At 55.8% G+C, this 18,001-nt stretch overlaps 1 protein-coding gene across 1 annotated transcript; it reads left to right on the top strand.

Moving 5' to 3' along the window:
- The first annotated feature begins 1,483 nt into the window (after positions 1-1,483).
- LOC106826120 (tumor necrosis factor receptor superfamily member 1A-like) lies at positions 1,484-17,446 on the top strand. The gene is made up of 11 exons (XM_044749997.2): positions 1,484-1,790; positions 4,837-4,924; positions 6,301-6,429; positions 9,264-9,378; positions 11,042-11,145; positions 11,366-11,455; positions 11,847-11,885; positions 11,989-12,014; positions 12,880-13,137; positions 15,220-15,262; positions 16,224-17,446. Exons 1-11 carry the CDS (start codon positions 1,560-1,562, stop codon positions 16,526-16,528), a joined length of 1,428 nt encoding a protein of 475 aa, XP_044605932.2. The 5' UTR covers positions 1,484-1,559; the 3' UTR covers positions 16,529-17,446.
- The last annotated feature ends 555 nt before the right edge of the window (positions 17,447-18,001 follow it).

Here is an 18,001-nt window from a genome sequence, read left to right as displayed (position 1 = left end):
ACAATATTTGTTCTTTTGTGTCAGGCTTATTTCACTTAGCATAACACCCTCCAGGTTCATCTACAAGTGGTAGCAAGTATCAGAATTTCCTTTCTTTTTAAGGCTGACTTATATTCCATCACAGGCATAGACCACAGTTTGTGTATCCATTCATCTGCTGATGGACACTTGGGTTCCTTCTACCTTTTAGCTCTTGTGAATAATGCTGCTAGGAACATGGGTGTGCAACCATCTCTTCAGGATCCTGCTTTCAATCCTTTTGGATCTCGAGTGGAACGAGAAACAGCTTTGCCACAGCGGGTCCTACCAGGATCCTCATAATCCACTCCTTGGGAAACCAGCACCATCAAAGACCTGTCATTGTGGAAGCACTATCTGCCCCCCAGGGGACGGATCTGTGATTCGGAGGAGCAGCAGGGGCTGACTCTCAGCTCCAGCCTGGCCAACACCAGGAGCTCCTCCTCCTGAATCCCTTTCTTTATCCTCCTGTTTCACCTCCTGAGTCCCCAGCAACTGCACAAACGTCTACACTGCATGGCGACTTCAGGCATTAGTTCTTTGACAGTTTAACCAACAGCCCTCAACGTGGAGGATTCAGACGACACATGCAAAGCTCTCAGAGCAGCCCGCGGCAGGCAGTTGGGAACTTGTTTGACTAAAGAACAGGATGCTCCTTCAGGGCTCGTTCATTCTTACCTTCCTCCCCTGCTGTCGTAGCTACTTCCAGTAGTGTCATTAGATGACTCTGGACCAGACATCTCACGTTATGGGATGAATTGTGCGCCCCCCCAAATGTATATGTTGAGGTCCTAACCCCCATACCTCACAAGGTGGCCTCATTTGGAAATAGGATGTAATTATCCTATTTGCAGATGTATTTAAAGACAAGGTCCTAACGGACTAGGGTGGACCCTAATCCAATGTGACCGGTGTCCTTATAAAAAGGGGAATTTTGGACACCGACACGCACAGCGGGAGAACACGTGGAGATGGAGGGAGAGATGGGGCGACGCTTCTGCAAGCCAAGGAAGCAAAGGAAGTTCGCTGGCACCCACCAGAAGCCGGGGAGTGGGGGGAGACGGGGAACAGGTTCTCCCTCCCAGCCCTCCGAAGGAGCCCGCCGTGCCCGCCCCTGGGCTCGGACCTGCAGCCCCAGGACTGTGAGACGAGAACTTTCTGTTCTTTAAACCACTGGGTCTGCGATACTTCATTGGGGAAGCTCAGCAAGCTAACACAGGGCTCCCCTGTTGGCGTGTGTGGTTCCTTCAGCTCTGAGGACGATTTATTTTAGCCAATTACACATCACTTTCAGGAATTGAGGAGCTCAGGGGCACCGCCCACCTGCTCCCCTCGCTCGCGTCACCACGAGTCGCTCCACCCGCCTGTGGAGAGGCGGGGCGGGGGCGGGGCTTGCCGCCGATGTGCGCACGCTCGGCGGGGCGGGGCTTGCCGCTGGCTGTGCGCATGCTCCCCTGGCGGGCGGGGACGGCGCGGCTTCCAGCCGGCTGTTCGAAGCCTCCTCTGGGCGAGCGGGGCGGGGCTTCCAACTGGGTGTGCGCATGCTCCTCCCCGCGGGGCGGGGACGGGGCTTCCAGTTCCCGTGCTGGAGGAGTTACCCGCTGGGCCGGCGTAGGATGGAAAGCGGGGAGCCGGCGTCCCGGCCCTATAAATTCGTGAGCCGTGGCCCGACCGTGCGGCAGCTCCTCCCTCGCCGGCAGCCGTTTGTCTTCTTGGTTGGCGGAGTTATGTCGCCGTGCGGGCTGCTGCTCCTGCTGCCGCTTCTGGGACGGGTGAGTGGGGCTTGGTCGCGGTGACCGGCCGCTACAGCACGGGCGGCTGCTACTGGTCCGCGGACCCGGGCCCGGGAGAGAGGACGAGAGGCCGGGGCGCGATGGGAGGCCGGGGCGCGGGGCGCGGGGAGAGAGGAGGAGAGTCCGGGGCGCGGGGAGAGAGGAGGAGAGGCCGGGGCCCGATGGGAGGCCGGGGCGCGGGGAGAGAGGAGGAGAGTCCGGGGCGCGGGGAGAGAGGAGGAGAGGCCGGGGCCCGATGGGAGGCCGGGGCGCGGGGTGCGGGAAGAGAGGAGGAGAGTCCGGGGCGCGGGGAGAGAGGAGGAGAGGCCGGGGCCCGATGGGAGGCCGGGGCGCGGGGCGCGGGGAGAGAGGAGGAGAGGCCGGGGCCCGATGGGAGGCCAGGGCGCGGGGTGCGGGGAGAGAGGAGGAGAGTCCGGGGCGCGGGGAGAGAGGAGGAGAGGCCGGGGCCCGATGGGAGGCCAGGGCGCGGGGTGCGGGGAGAGAGGAGGAGAGTCCGGGGCGCGGGGAGAGAGGAGGAGAGGCCGGGGCCCGATGGGAGGCCGGGGCGCGGGGAGAGAGGAGGAGAGGCCGGGGCGCGATGGGAGGCCGGGGCGCGGGGAGAGTCCGGCGCGCGGGGAGAGGTCGGGTCGCCGGGAGATGTCTGGCCTGTGAGGGATCCGTGGTTCGCGTAAGGCAGGGGCCCGGGGCGGGGGTGGGGGGGTGTTGGGGGGGGTGGCGACGGCGCGCGTTGGGGGCGGGGCCATGCAGCTGGGCGGAAACGAGGAGCGTTTTGGAGAGCAGGGCACTGCGGTTCATTCCCAAGTCTTTCTCAGCCTCCTGCAGGCTCTCCCAGCACCCTCCTTCCTGTGAGGAAGGGTTGCCCAGGGAAGCAGACGGCTCACTTCAGGTTGGTGGCATGTACTGCTCGTTTAAGGCCTTTTGTGGGTCCCCGAATGTGTTGGTTGTGGTTCCCACAGGGCGTCGGGTGTCCAGTGGGCGATTCTTTTTTTTTTTTTTTTTTGAGGACGATTAACCCTGAGCTCACTGCTGCCCATCCTCCTCTTTTTCCTGAGGAAGACTGGCCCTGAGCTAACATCCATGCCTATCTTCCTCTACTTTATCCGTGGGACGCCTACCACAGCATGGCTTGCCAAGCGGTGCCATGTCCGCACCCAGGATCCGAACCGGCGAACCCGGGCTGCTGAAGACAAACGTGCGCACTTAACCACTGCGCCGCTGTGCCGGCCCCCAGTGGGCGATTCTTTAGGGGTTTCCTGGGACAGGAGTGAAGGCACTGGAGGGGATTTTTCAGCCTGAGGAGTTGGTAGAAGGAGCCAGGGGGACAGCAGAGGGGGACGGGGAATACTGGAGTGAGGAGAGGGACCCGTGGCCAAGGCAAGCCCCAGGGGGTAGGGACATTGCCAGTGGGAGGTGGCCCATGGCCAGGAAAATGGGAACCCCTCGGTCATCTGCAAGGGAGGGGCCAGAGGAAGGTGTGAGTGAGGTACACGTGTCAGGTGTGAAACTTACAGGGGCATCAAAAACACTCAGAAAACAGGATAGATATTTTGATGTAGTATTTTTTTTCCCAAGATTGGCCCTGAACTAACATCTGTGCCAAGGTTTTTTTTCCTTCTTCTCCACAAAGTCCCCCAGTACATAGTTGTCTATTCCAGTTGAAGGTTCTAGTCCTGCTGTGTGGGACGCTGCCTCCGCATGGCTTGATGAGCAGTGCTAGGTCCGTGCCCAGGATCCAAACTGGTGAAACCCTGGGCCGCCGAAGCGGAGCGCACACACTTAACCACTCAGCCCTGGGACTGGCCTCCTTTTTTTCTTCAGGGGAAGATTTCTCCTAAGCTAACATCTGTTGACAGTCTTTTATTTTTTTTTAAATTTCTTTTCGTTTTTCTCCCGCCAAAGCCCCAGAACGTAGTTGTGTGCAGTTGTTGGTCCTTTTAGTTTTTCTGTGTGAGCCGCCACCACGGCAAAGGCTATTGACAGATGAGTGATGTGGTTTCGTTTGATGCGGCGTTTTTAAAACATGAACAAATCATGCAAAAAAATCAAATCATTTTAAATAGAGACAGAATGCGACCCTGACCCCGCTCAGCTGCTTCGCATCCTGGTATCCCAACTCTGGTTCAAAAAAAACTTTATGTACAAAGGCCGGCAGCCGTTTGCCGATCTGATTTTTTAAAATATTGCATGAAATAGTATTTCTCTTCATTGCTGAGTGTTTTGGGAGCCCTTCCATTTTGCCTCGTCCTGGGCCTGAGAGGTCAGGGGATGCAGGAATGGAGGGCACACACTAGGGGGCAGCCAACCCTGGTGCAGCCGAAACAGCCGCTGACCCTCCCAAACTCGCTCTTGGTCGCGGTGAGGAGGCGGAGCAGGGTGTTTTCAGCAGGAGGAGCGGTGGCAGGATGGGAGGCGCTGGGCAGAGAAGGCTTGATGTGGCGTTGAGGTGGGCAGCCCTGCCGGGGAGGGCCAGGCCCTGCGTGGCCAGAGGAGAGGACACGACTTCCTGTAGTGTTTCCCGCTTGCCGGGGACCGGCAGTGGGCTGTGACGGTGAGCCTTGCCTGGATGGAGGACACAGCCTCCGTTATCTTGACCGGGCAGAGTTCCCGAGACAAAAGCTGCATTTCTCTGGTCTGAGATTTTTTTTTTTATAAGTTTTTAATTTTTAAAGTTTCATTTTGAAATAACTTCAGACTTAGAAAGTTACCAAAATAGACCAGATAGTGGCACAACAGTGTGAATGCACTAAATCCCGCTGTATTGTACACTTTCAAATGATTACTTTTAAGTTACGTGAATTTTAGCCCAATTTAAAAAACCCCACAACATCCTTCAAAAAATAAAAGAAGTTTGATACCACAAAGACTTATCTAAGAAAAGGGTCCCAGTGTGCACTGCTCCAATGAAGCGCACCCCCGCGAGCAGAGCAGTGCTCCCACGTGGCGGGCGGCGTGTCGAGGACGTGGACGCTTCCCTTGGGAGCAGAGGCATCTCTTGGTAACGCCAGTCTCCCCTTTGTGATTGAAGGTGACCACAGCACCCAGTGTGACCGAGTGCGGCCCGGATGAGTATGAGGCTGAGGGTCTCCACCTGTGCTGCAAACTCTGCCCAGCTGGTAAGCCCCTGGATGTCTTCCAGAACCTTCGGAGGCAGACCTCCTGTCCTGAGGGGAGGGAGGCTGCAGGTCCTTTGAGCAGAGCTGGAGGCCGCCCTGTGTGGGGAGAGCCTGGCTGGCTCGGGGTACGTGGGCCTCCCCTGGGCAGCCACTCACCGCTGTTTACCTGCCCAGGCCACCCTGCTCCCCTCTTTGGGGCTGTCGTTGGAGCAGAGGGGTTTGTGTGCTTGTTCTGAGGTGGGTGAGTGAGTTCTGCAGGGCTTGGAGGACGGAAGTGGGGGTGCAGGCCCAGGCTGGACACTCCCACCTGCCCTCCCGTCGGGGGTGGTGGTGGACTCCTGGGGAAGGGAAGCTCCCCACAGAGAGGCCACGGCCACTTCCTCGCCCACAGCTGATCCCTGGAGGTTTATCCCTCCTCACAAGGAAGCTGTGAAATCGGAATTCCCCCGTGAAGCCAACGATGAGCCGCAGCTCTCAGGGCCTGCTCCCCCGACCCCCCAGTCCTCAGCTCCTCATGGCCAGTCATGGCCACAGCACCTGGGCCTTCAGGGGGAACCTGGTCAGGGGCCCGCCACCCAAACCCCCACACCCCATCTGCACACGTGGACAGGTGTGCACACAGTAGCAATGAAATGACCTCATGGGTCTCCTCTTTGAAAAGGCCCACTCCGTCCCTACACCCATCGCCATCCGTACCCCCCAGTCACACGCATGCCTCATTTTGTCCGTGAACCTGTGCTTCCATGGGGCTGCCGCTTCAGGGAGCACACATAACCGTACATAAACTACATGCACACGCACGCCTATATGCACGTGCACGCACCACATTTGGGAAAGAGTGAACACCGTTGGCCCCACGTGAAATGCGTGGACTCCCGGCACACGGGCAGAGTGGGTGCTGTTATGGCCTCTTCCCAGGGAGGCCATGATTTGGCTCAGCTCCAGTCTTTGCATGAGGCGAGCGCTGGGCCAGGAGGGTGTCCCTAGGACTGGGTCAGCTGCCTCTGTGGATGGGGCCGTGAGCTGCTGAGTCTGCGCAGGTTGTCAGGAGCCTGGGTGGAGGGGGGATGGAGGTGTTCGCAGGCTCTCAGACGGGTCCAGCATCAGTGCTCAAAACAGTCCGCTTACACATGCTGCAGGACACCCATCAAAGCCGAGGGGCGATTCAGGTCCCCAGTTCCTGGGACGCGCAGCCCACTACCAGTCCCAGAGTGTTCTGAGGAGATAGGAGTCGAGGGTGGGTACTGTGCAGAGGGCCCAGCGCCCAGGCACCTCTGGGCCTCCTCGAGCAGAGGCCTCAGGGCCCAGATCAGGTCTGTGCTGGAGCAGGACTGCCCTGGGCCCTCACCTCCCCTCCGTGCCCCCCGCTCCCGCAGGATCCTACGTCAGTGAGCACTGCACGGTGAACCACAGCAAAGGGCAGTGCAGGGAATGTGAGCCTGGAACCTTCACTGCCCACCCCACGGGGATGACCAGCTGCCTGCCGTGTGCCCAGTGCCGGGAGGGTAAGTGGACTACAGTCAGGCTCCGGGAGTCCTTTGGTTTTCAAATAGGGGCCCTTCGACCGGCTTGTAGAAATCGCCCCAAAGGGCATGATGACAGATGACACAGCAACTGAGCTGCCACCGTAGCCCTCAGCCGCGGTGTGTTTTATACGATGAACCGTGTAGATGGTGAAAGGGTCCATCTCCGTGGGCGCAGGCTCTCAGAGTTGCCACGTACCAGAATAATATACGGAAGTTCATCTAAATCTCTCTATATTCCCAAACTTGTTTGTAACTTTAAAAAAATATGCCATTTGTATTAACAAAAACCAAAAATATAAGATACTTTGGACTAAATGTAGCAAAGGATGTGTGAACATTTATGTGAACAAGCAGCATTTAAGAAACTCTAAACATGCAGAGCGAGACAAGATGATCGTGAGTACGATGTCAGTCCTGCGTGGAATGATTCTCCGATCAGTGCGTTCCCTGTGAAATTCCCCACGGGACCGTCCACTCGTCATGCTGTCCACCTGCGATACAGACAACTTGTATTAGAAGAAAGTCCCTACAGGACTTTGCACGAAACCTGATAAGCTGACAACTCCCAAAAGACTCCTGGAGAACGCAGAGAAGATGGCATGCTGGCTGTCCCAGGTGGCAGGACTGTATGGAGACAGTTACAGACAGCGTGGTGTTCCCGTAGGGGTAGACCATGGGACCCGTGGAAACAGCCCTGTGGATGTGGAGTGCGGTGTGGTGCTGTGACCTGTCCCTTCACAGGAGGAAGGTGGGACCCTCAAACGATGCTAGGACAGATCACGAATTGTCCACGTAGGAAGAGATCCCCTGCAGGACACAAGTTTCTACTGTCCCTACCTCTCGCCAGCCACAAAAATCAATTCCTGGTGCATCAAAATCCATAGGTGAAAAGTAAAACTTTAAGAAGAAAAGATATGGGGCCGGCCAGGTGGTATACCAGTTAAGTGCACACGTTCCGCGTTAGCGGCCCAGGGTTTGCCAGTTCGGATCCCAGGTGCGGACATGGCACCTGCTTGGCAAGCCATGCTGTGCTAGGCATCCCACATATAAAGTACAGGAAGATGGGCACACATGTTAGCTCAGGGCCAGTCTTCCTCAGCAAAAAGAGGAGGATTGGCAGCAGTTAGCTCAGGGCTCATTTCCTCAAAAAAGAAAAAAAGAAAGAGTATTTATGACTTTAGGACAGTGAAAAGATGTTTGTTAAAAGAAAAACATAAAAGATTGATAAATGTGACTACATTAAAATGACAGAGTTCTGTTCATCAAAAGACACCCAAATTGGAAAAGTGAAGCCGTGAATTGGGAGAATATATTTATGATACATACAACTCATGCAAAATTAGTATCCAGAACAAAAAAAGCTTGCGTATAAATCAATAAGGTTTGAAATTTTTTTTTTTCTTCCTGAGGAAGATTCACCCAGAGCTAACATCTGTTGCAAATCTTCTTTTTGCTTGTGAGCCTCCACAACAGCATGGCCACTGATAGACGAGTGGTGTGGGTCCCCACCCGGGAACTGAACCCAGGCTGCTGAAGCAGAGCTCGCTGAACTTAACCACTAGGTCACCCAAGCTGGCCCGGATTGAAAAAAAAATTAAGTGGGAAGAGACAAGGACATTACAGGGAAGATGAAAGAGAAATGATCAGGAAGCATAGAAAAAGGCCTGGAGTAAATAAAAAGGGACTCTATTTTTTATCTACTAGACTGACAGATTTAAAATGTTGATGCCAAGTGTTCATGGGGACATGGAACAATGAGAACTCAAAAACTAATGGAAGAAGTGGGAAATGGGTACAGCCACTTTCGGAAACAATTTTCGCATAGCTACTGAAGTTGAAAATGTGCCCCAGGCGGGGCCCAGCCGCTCCACGTCTCCGTCTAGACCTGGACAAGCTCTTGCCGTGTGTGCCGAGCGAGATGGGGAAGAGTTTGTAATAACGTGAAAGCAGAAGCACCCCAACCGCCGGTCGACAGCGCAGTGGGTGTAAACGATCGTGGGAATTCACGCTGTGCTTAGTGCCCGCCCCGAGAATGGGCTGAAACAATCCAAGTGAGCAGAAGCCGCCCCGGGTTGGGGTGCGCAGCAGGATCCCGCTGATGCCCGTGTCGTGTCAAACACCGGGTTCAAGGACGACGAGAATGTGATGGGATTAGAGGGCTGAAGTGGGGGTCTGGGGACAGGGCCTCAGGCGCGTGGTGGTGGGCTGGGTGTCAGGCTCGGGATGCGGTCCCGTTTTGTTTTCATTTATAGCTCACGTCAAGTTCTTTCAGGGTGTTAGAGGAGAAAATGTGGGGGTCGGCACAGGCCTTCTTAAGCACGCCCCCCTTTGGGAAGCTGTTCGCCCCAGCGCAGATTCAGCGCCCGACGTTCGGCGGGTCTCGCCCTGCGCCTGTCTGGCGGGTGTGGACGAGCGCTCTGGCAGGGCGGCGTCGGCGTGACCGCAGAGGCGTCGCTGGCGGCCGGGGGTCAGGGCTTCTCTGCTGTCCACTGCTCGCTCTGACGTGTTCCTCGCACGAGCACGCAGGAGGGGAGTCCTTTGTGGGCAAGAGAAAAATAGGGGGATATGTCGGAGGGGTTGCATCTGGCCCCCACCCCACATTTCAGGGGTAGCCACTGGTCTCTGCGAAGCCCCCAGGTCTTGGGGTCACCCACCAGCCTCTCCGTGGACACCCTGTTGGCGGGGGACATGGTCTGGCTGTTCCCTCCAGGCCGTCTCTGTTTGAGAAGGGAGGCTGAGTGCAGATTCTGTGGCTGCCACCCAGCAGCTGGACGTGGCCCCGGGTGACTGACCCTCAGCCCTCCCTCTCGCAGATCAGGAGGTGGTGACGAACTGCTCACGGGTCAGCGACCGGCAGTGCCAGTGCCAGCAGGGCAGCTTCTACTGCGACTCCCCGGACTGCGCTGAGAAGTGTTTCCGCTGCACAAGGTTCGGGCCTCGGGGGCACAGGCAGACCAGACAGGCCTGGGATGGGACCCCACTCCTCCATTGACCGTCATCTTGGTTTTGGGTCATTTAGTTATCTGCCCCCCCCTCCCTGAGCCTCAGTTTCCCCATCTGTAAAATAGGGCCAGTGGTAGCACTTACCACATACAGGTGCCCTGCAGATTAAATGTGACATCGCCTGGATGTTTCCCCCTGGTGGCCGGCCTTGAGTCAGTGCTCGTTCGTTCATTCATTCATTCATTCACTCACAAATGGTTCTGAGCCCCACTACGTCTGGCAGGTGGCATTGCAGGCCCCCAGCCCCCAGCAGGGGTGCAGACAGAGGGTCAGGACACGTATGCGGTGAGCTGTCGGTGAGGAGTGGGGGTGAGGGGGCGGCACTGGGCAGAGAGGACGGCAGTAGCGTCCTGGCGCTGCTAGAAGAAGGCGCCACACTAGGGGCTTTAAAACAAACAGCAGAAATGTGTTCGTTCACAGTTCCAGAGACAAGCAGTCCGAATGGCGGTGTCGGCAGGGCGCCCTCCCTCTGCAGGATCTGGGGAGGCTCCTTCCTCGTCTCTTCCAGCTCTGGGTGCTGCCAGCGCTCCTCCGCTGTGGACTCACTGTGGCGGCCTCTGCTTCTGCCTTCACGGGGTTCTCCCCTGCGTGTTCGTGTCGCTGCATCTTCGCGGGGCTTTCTCTCTATCTGCGTGCAGATTTCCCTCTTGGGAGAGCAGTCGTGGATTACAGCCCACCCTAATGCAGTATGACCTCTCTCAATGATATCTACGAAGACCCTGTTTCCTCATAAGGTTTCCTTCTGAGGTCCCGGGTGGGTTGGGTTTCGGGAGGACTTTTTGGGGAGACGTTTGCAGTGGTAAAGCCACGTGCAAAATAGCTCACATTTGTGAGGCACACGTGGATTCTTAAATACCACTCGGACTGTGCCGAACCGCTGGCATGTATAGTGACAGATCCCAAGTCAGGACTGCCTTCAGGTCTGGTTTGATCAGGCCTCTGGCTTCTCTGCTCTTGCTTGCCTGTCCCCTTCTCCATGGGCTTCCTCTTTGGGCTCGCTTCCCTCTTGGTAGAGATACAGCTACGACTGGTGCATTCCTCAGAGCCGCACACAGCTCTATCCAGGAACAGAGAGGGTGGGCTGCTGTTCCTGCATATATCACAGAGAATTCCCAAGCTTTACTCTCACTGAACCAATTTGGGCCACATTGCCAGGGAAATGGCAGACACTGATTGCCGGCAGCCTGGTGGGCCATCCTGGGAGCTGGGGCTGGTCCCTTCTAACCCCTTGCCTGTGGGTATGAGAAGGATGCCTTGGGCCCAATGGGTGGGGGAAGCAATGTTCAATTTCTTTCTTTCGTACTTTTTCTTTTTTTTTTTTGGCGAGGAAGATTGGCCCTGAGGTAACATCTGTTGCCAGCCTTCCTCTCTCTTTTGTTTTTCCTCCCCAAAGCCCCAGTACATAGTTGTCCATCCTAGTTGTAAGTCCTTCTAGTTCCTCTATGTGATGCCGCCACAGCATGGCTTGATGAGCAGTGTAGCGCCAGGATCCGAACTGGTGAACCCCAGACCACCAAAGTGGAGTGCACGAACCTAACCACTATGCCGCCAGGCCGGCCCCCAGAGTTTCTTCTCTCTTTCTTTTCAGGTGTCAAGGTTCAGTCCTTCAGCCCTGCAGTGCCACACGGGATACAGTTTGTGCCGTAGAAACTAACCAGGAGCCAGATGAGAGGCTGATTCCATCTCTTCAAGGTGGGTCGGCACACCTTTGCCACGAAGGTAACTCGTTTAGGCTCTGCGGGCCCTGTGGCTGTGTCGTCACTACTCAGTGATCAGCGGGAGAGCACTTTGGGGCCTGGGGAGTCACGACCACTGCCGTCGCTCCCAGGAGCAGAGACTTTCTTTCTGCTCAGTAGGATGAGGAAGGCGTGCTGAGCCCTGCTACAGCATCCTCTCCTTTGCCTCCTTCCAGGAAACGGAAACTCGAGTGAGCCCTTCATTGCGGTGGCGGTGGTGGTTGTCCTCCTCCTCATCGTCATCATTGTCGTTTACCGGAAAAAAGGTAACTTAGAGTTAGATGAATCCTGGAGAAAACTAGATCAGCCACTGTGTCAGGAGCTCAGAAGTGGGCCCTGGTGGAACAAGGTTCTTGACAGGTTTTCATTTAAAACACAGCTATGCGCACTTTGTAACTCAAGGGGCCGCTCGGGCGCCTGAGCTCGGCGCGCTGGGGCGGGGAGCCGTGCGCTGCGCTCCCTGAGCCATGGGCCTTAACGCCCCGAATCTCGGGTCAGCTGAGATTCCAGCCAGCTGCAGACTGGCTGTCCGGGGTGCACTCCGCCAGGAGGGTGGGGAGACTTCAGCCAGGGGCAGTTCCTCGAGGGAGGAGGGCTCCAGCCGGGCCCCGGGGACTGGCGAGCGCTCCATGTCACCTCACCTCCTGTGTCTTCCAGGTGTCCAGATTCGCCGGTGGGTGGTCGGTTGCTTGAAACGTAAGTCCTCTTTTTTGTGAATTCAAGGCATTTCGTCTCCCCCGTGGAAGTCATTGTCCTGTTGAGTATCAGTTATTTTCATTTCTGTCTTCTTTGTTTTCAGGTGAATCGGAGGAGCCCGGCAGCCCTGTAAGTATCACCCAGGGCTTCGCCTAATGGTAGCTTCAGTCCTTGAAGGCAGTGGGGCCTCAGGAGACATCCCAGGGGCGGGCGCAAGGCAGCCCCAGGCCTTCCCACCTGGTGTGCAGCCTGCTGTGCGGTGCTGTCTGCCTCCACCTTGTCAGAGCCCTAGAATGTCTATGCTGAAAGAAGATTTAAATTCCGCTGGTCTAGACCACTGAGTGGAAACTGAGGCACACAGGGGCAAAGGGCTTTGTCTTGGTTTCCTAGAGCTATCCAAACAAATTATCACCAACCGGGTGGCTTGAAACAGTAAGGAACTTACTGTCTGCCAGTTCTGGAGGCCCAACGTCCGAAATCAAGGTGTCGGTGGGGTTGGCTCCCTGAGGCTCGCGGTGGGCAGGGGGCTCTGCCCCGCCTCTCTCCTTGGTTGCCAGCGATCCTCAGCATTCTTTGGCTTGTAGACGCTCGCCCGAGTCTCTGACCCCGTCTTCACGGGGTGCTCTCCCCATGTGTCTGTGTAGCTTAATCAGTATCCTTATAAGGACACTAGTCATTGGATTTAGGGCCCTCTCTAATCCAGTATGACCTCGCCTGCAAAAACCCTATTTCCAAGGGAGGTTCCGTTCACAGGTCCCAGAGTTAGGACGTGGGCATCTCTCTTTGGGGGCCACCGTTCAACCCACAAGAGTCTTGTGTTGGGATCCCCTGGGGAGTGGGTGGCAGAGTGGGACCTGACCCCATGCAGTATTCTCTCAAATGGCACAGCTCTGGCTTACCTATCAGACTGTTGGCATTTCTTTCTCTAAAAGTGGCTTGGGAACGGCCCATCCTGCAGGCTCCTGGCACCAAAAGAAATGACTTTGTCTTCTAGCCACCTGCACGCAGCCAGTCTGACGACGCATTACTACCCCCGGACCCTGAGCAGGACCCATCAGCCGCTGGTGTGGAGACAGAGCGGGAGTTGGAGGAAGAAAGTTTGGCTTTGGACCCCGGGGCCGGGAGCTGCCCAGGGCCTTCTGAGGACCCCGAGAAAAGCATCAAATTGCGGGTGCCAGCAATTTGTGTCCCCGGCGCCCATGGGCCCAAGGGCCTGGCGGAACAGCACCGCTCCCTCAGTAGTCTGGAGCAGGTGAGTGAGACATCTGGGTGGCTCTGAACAATAACAAAGCCTACGTTTATTGAGCGCTTACTGTATGCAGGGCCCTGTGTTCAGTGCTAACACGCGTGCTCCTCTCACATTCTTGTATGAGTGTCCTGGGGCGGCCTCCACAAAGTTCCTGCCACGGCCATGGCGGCTGAAACAGCAGGAACTCATTGTCCCCCAGTTCTGGAGGCTGGGAGTCCGAGATCAAGGTGTGGGAGGGCTGGTTTCTCCTGAGTGCTGTGACGGACAGTCTGCTCCCGGCCTCCCGCCTGGCCGTGGGTGGTTTCTGGCAATCTGTGGGCTCCTTGGCTTGTAGGAGCGCCATCCCGACGTCGGCCCTCATCTTCCCATGATGTTCTCCCTGTGTATGAGCCCGTGTTCACATTTCCCCTTTCTATGAGGGCACTATTCAGATTAGGGCCATCGTAATGACCTCGTCTTTACCATCTGCAAAGACCCTGTTTCCATACGAGGCCACATTTATAGGTATGGGAGTGAGGACTTCCACATGTGGAGAACACAAACCAATCCCTAACAGTCCCCAACCCAACCTGCTGTCCAAGGGGACGCCGAGGCTCAGTGTCCTTGCTCGGCTCCCGGGTCTGGAATGTGGCAGGGTCGAGGAGGCCCACAGGCCGGTGTTAGACCGCAGCCTCCTGAGTGCATGCTCATTTCTTGGGTCAGCGCCGCACACCTCAGCTAAGCCGCTCCTGTGTGCCAGGCGTGGCGTCTGGAGAAGACAGGGTTGCAGGGACCGGGGAGGGAGTGGGGAGCACACACGTCCGCCGGGTGGACCGTGCAGGATGGAAGCAGGTGCCATGTCCAGCTGTGCACAGAGTGACAGTCTCTGTCCTCCATTGTGGGGCTTCAGGGGTGCTGTCCCGAGGCAGTGACAACTTGAATAAGGTTTGGCAAGATGAGCAGACACCTGCTAAGTGGCCCTGGGGAGGAGGGCCCCTTGGGAAGATGGGACGTTATGTGCAGCTGAGGGGAAGGGTGTCAGGGAGGAGATCATGGGGCCCCTGTGCCAGAGGTCGTGGGCCCCTGGGCCCCTGACTCTGGCCTGGAGGTGGAGCTCTCGGAGACTGTGGCTGAGTGGGTCATGTGCCCTTAGGCAGCATTTCAGGGAGGTGGTCTGTGATCATCGGATTCTCCAAGGAGTCCGAGAAGATGAAATGCACAAGTGAGGACTCTGCCCATGTCAGTGAGAGGCACTGGGCGGTCAGGCAGGGTGCGGGGGCCCTGGGTGCCCCTCTCAGACTGTGCCATGAGCATACAACCCGTCTTAGTCTGCGGCTGAGCAGCTACGGGAGAAGGAGGGTGAGGCAGGCGCCGAGCCAGCCGGGGACAAGAGGCAGAGCTGGGACTTGAACCTCGCAGTCATGTTCTGGGCCTTACGCCCAGGGCAGGTGGCTTGATACTAAAGAGAAGGCCTCAGCTCGTCCTCAGGAGGCCCGGGCGTGGGGAGCCATCGCTAGTAGCGGCTCCTTACAAGGGCGGGCGGTCCAGGGTGTCTGGAGTCCGGTCCGCACTGAGGTTTCCATGAACCAGAAAACTGCGTGGAAGTCACTAACATTGCTTCACGGTGCGTTCTGTGCACAGGTGTCCTCTCCGTTAGTATTGTCCCGAGTAGAACAGGTCACCCGCAGGTGACATCATTTTACTGATTCCTGCCGCCGCCATCCCCCCGCCCAGGGTGGAGGGAGCGAGGGCTGGGTCTGGGAAAGAGTCGGGGGGCACGCTCAGAGCAGCCGGGCCACCCAAGCAGGGTCAGCCGTGACAACACAGTGTGGTCCTCGTGCCCCAGCAGTGTCCTGCGGAGCATGACCCAGAGGACACAGGTGGGCTGTGAGCTCTCTGCCACCTGTGGGTGGGACAGGGGGGCACTTCCCTGTGGGCGGACTTTGCCGTCCCACTCTTGGGTCTCCTCAGGTGCACGGAGGGCCGCTGGCCCCCACCCCGCTGCTCCTTCCAGAGAGCAGGTTCTGGTCCTGTTGCAGTAGAATTCCTCGAAGAGGCCACACAGATTTCTTCTCCTGGAACAATTTTATTCTCTTCTCTCTGCAGGAATATGAACAAACGTATTTTTTGAAGGACATGTCCTCTAACGGTAAGTAAACCGAGTTCTTCTTTTATATTGACTGTTCAGGCTCAAATCTTGTTTGCTGTGAACGTCAAGGCCTCATGTCTCTATTTCTGAGATTGGGGAATATCTGCCTCCTCGAGGCTATAAGGACCTTCCCTGTGGATTTGAAATTCAGTTTTTCACGTTCACTAATGACATTAGAGAAAATAGACGTTTGTCAAATAGAAGTTTTGTGGGGTTCATAAAGAGTGAATGTTGCTGTTATTTTATAAAACGTTCATGTTTTTAAGAAAAAACATGAGTGAGTGGTAGGAATACTTGCGTCACCCTCGATTGTTGGGTCCCTCGTTGGCTCCGATGCTGTGTTTTTAGTGGTACGAGAGTCAGGATTTGTTGAACACATGCTGCATAGCAGCTGCTTTCTATAACCTCATCCTCACCAGCAGCTCGGTGAGACTGCCCCATTTCACAGGTTTAAAAGCAAGAGAATCCGAAACCCAGAGAGGTTACAAAACTTGCCCCAGTCTCAGATCCTGAGCGCGGCACCCCTGGCTCATGCCGCGAGGTCTTCTCAGGGCCGACCCCCTTACAGCCTCTCTCCCGGTGTCAAGGGAGACAGGAAGGGCAGGGGGCCCCTCAGCGGATTCCTTATCCCCACGGGGCTTCGGGCTCTCCCAGATCCTTGCTTCCTCCTGCTGGGCTCGTTGGCTCCAGTAATGAATGAGGCACGGGCACAACCAGAACCCGAGCTGCGCAGGCCCTGGACTGACCTCCGTCTCCTGGCCTCTGCGCCTGCTCCCTTCTGTGGGATCAGCTGGGGTTGCACAGCGCCTCCCACGTCCTGGGCCGGGGCGTGCCAGCTGGTGTGCAGCCCTCGGGAGAGGAGGAGACGCCTCTGGGACAGCACCCCCAGGGAGCAGAGTTACAGTGTGTGCTCCACGTGCCTTCCAGAAATGTAAACAAACGCTTCCTTTTTGTTTTTCAGCCACCAGTCAGACCTATTATATCTTCGGACAGGAGGTTACACCAAGTAAATGGAACATGTTTATGACGCTTATCGGACTCGAAGGAAACGAGATCGAGAGGTGCCGTTACGAAAATCGAGGAAATTTGATTGAAGTGCATCATGAGATGCTCATCACGTGGAGAAGCAAGTTAGGCAGGGAAGCTTCCATTTTTAAACTCATGGCTGCCCTCCATCAAATGCAGTTACGTACATGTTTGGAAAATATTATAAACAAATTGATTGCTGAAAATATTTTAGCTAAGCATGCAGAGACCCCAAATTAGAGTCCACTCCTTTGGCACAGGCGCATGCCTTTAAGCAGTGTCGTGAATGGGTAGGATCTGAGCTTCCCACCCAGTGCTGGCCCCGGCAGAAATTGCCTGAATCCTTGCTGGGGCTGTGCACGTCGTCTCAATAGAGTCTACATAACGCTTCCCGTGGGGAGGTCAGTTCCGCATACACCCAAGAGTGCCGCTCTGCCAGGGCAGGGGAGTCCAGGCGGGCTGCCTCTGGCCAGCGTGGCAGAGATGGGCAGGTCCTCAGTGGACTTCAAGGAGATGTGAGCTTCTCTCCTGGAAACCACTTATTGTGCTGGGTAGGTTCACCTTCCCTGGAACCTGTTCCCAGGCACCGAGGCCAGGAGAGTTTGGTGATTGTCTTTCTGCAGCCACCGACTCCTTGATCTCAATCACTGGGATGTCCCCATGTGTGCAAAGCATTCCCCCAATCTAGCTGCCATTGTATCGTGACAAGGTCTGGCAATGGAAGGAGAATTGTGCAAGGCACTTCTCCAGGGAACATAATTCTTTAAGCAGAATCTTTTGTCCTCCTTTCTAAAGCCTATTACTGATTAACGTCTTCCCTCAGTCCTGGAAGCCTTGTAAAAACAGGCAGAACGAGCAATAAACATATCTCAAAGAACAAACAGCAGCCCCCAAGGAGGTGGGGTCTATAGTCCGTTAATTATATGCTCGCTGCCCTCCTAACTTCATAAAGACCCTGAAACTATGTAACCTCTTCCTAAACAATCCATATGTCTGCTGCACATGTGGATGTAGATAACCACCTTTGATTATTACCTTTAGTCACGCACTGCCCTCATCTATTGTTCCCATGACGACAATAGTTAGACCACCTCGTGTGATTTTTTCTATATAAGTGTACCCTGTCCCCGAAATAAATCGGACTTGCTTGCAACTGCTTCGAGTCTCACGTCTAGCACTTACACTTTCGCCGACGCTGTCTCTCCCGCGGGTACCTGGACTCTGCCGAGGCTGGAGCCCGGCAAGTGGCGCCCTAACAGGGACCCGACGGGTAAGTTCTCCCCTCTTCCCAGGACGGATAGGTTCCTACCCAGGGCTGGAAAGAAGAGCCCCCTTTAGCCCCTCTCTGGAGAGGGAGGGTGAGGAAAGGACAGACAGGTAGTAGGTCAGAACTTAAAAAGTTGAGAAGTTTCAGTCCCTCTCCCTCTCTAGAAGGGAGAGTGAAATAAGGTCAGGAAGAGGAAGAAATATTAAGAACTTTTGAGAAGTTTTGGGCCATACTGAGTCTAAAGAAAGAAGGCTCTGTATAGAAATAATAACATGTATGCTTGCAAAAAGGAGACATAAGAGCCTCTTCGGGACAGATTGCTAAATTCCTACATTTCGTACAAGAACAATGTCCCTGGTTCCCCGAAGAGGAAACTGTTAATTTGGAAACCTGGATGATAGCGGGAACACAACTTAGAAGCTGATTTTCTTTATAAAGAGGTTATA

This window comes from Equus asinus, chromosome 17 (genome assembly GCF_041296235.1).
Source record: "Equus asinus isolate D_3611 breed Donkey chromosome 17, EquAss-T2T_v2, whole genome shotgun sequence".
Classification (NCBI taxonomy): domain Eukaryota; kingdom Metazoa; phylum Chordata; class Mammalia; order Perissodactyla; family Equidae; genus Equus; species Equus asinus.
Note: the sequence above shows the minus strand (reverse complement) of the source record. Positions and strands in the feature narration are given on the sequence as shown.

Bases quoted from the DNA above. Each gene is read 5' to 3' on its own strand.
- LOC106826120 (XM_044749997.2), top strand. From the start codon at position 1,560: ATGCTCCTCCCCGCGGGGCGGGGACGGGGCTTCCAGTTCCCGTGCTGG. The intron at 11,886-11,988 runs GTAAGTCCTCTT...CTTTGTTTTCAG, and splicing joins GGTGGTCGGTTGCTTGAAAC to GTGAATCGGAGGAGCCCGGC. The intron at 12,015-12,879 runs GTAAGTATCACC...TTTGTCTTCTAG, and splicing joins CGGAGGAGCCCGGCAGCCCT to CCACCTGCACGCAGCCAGTC.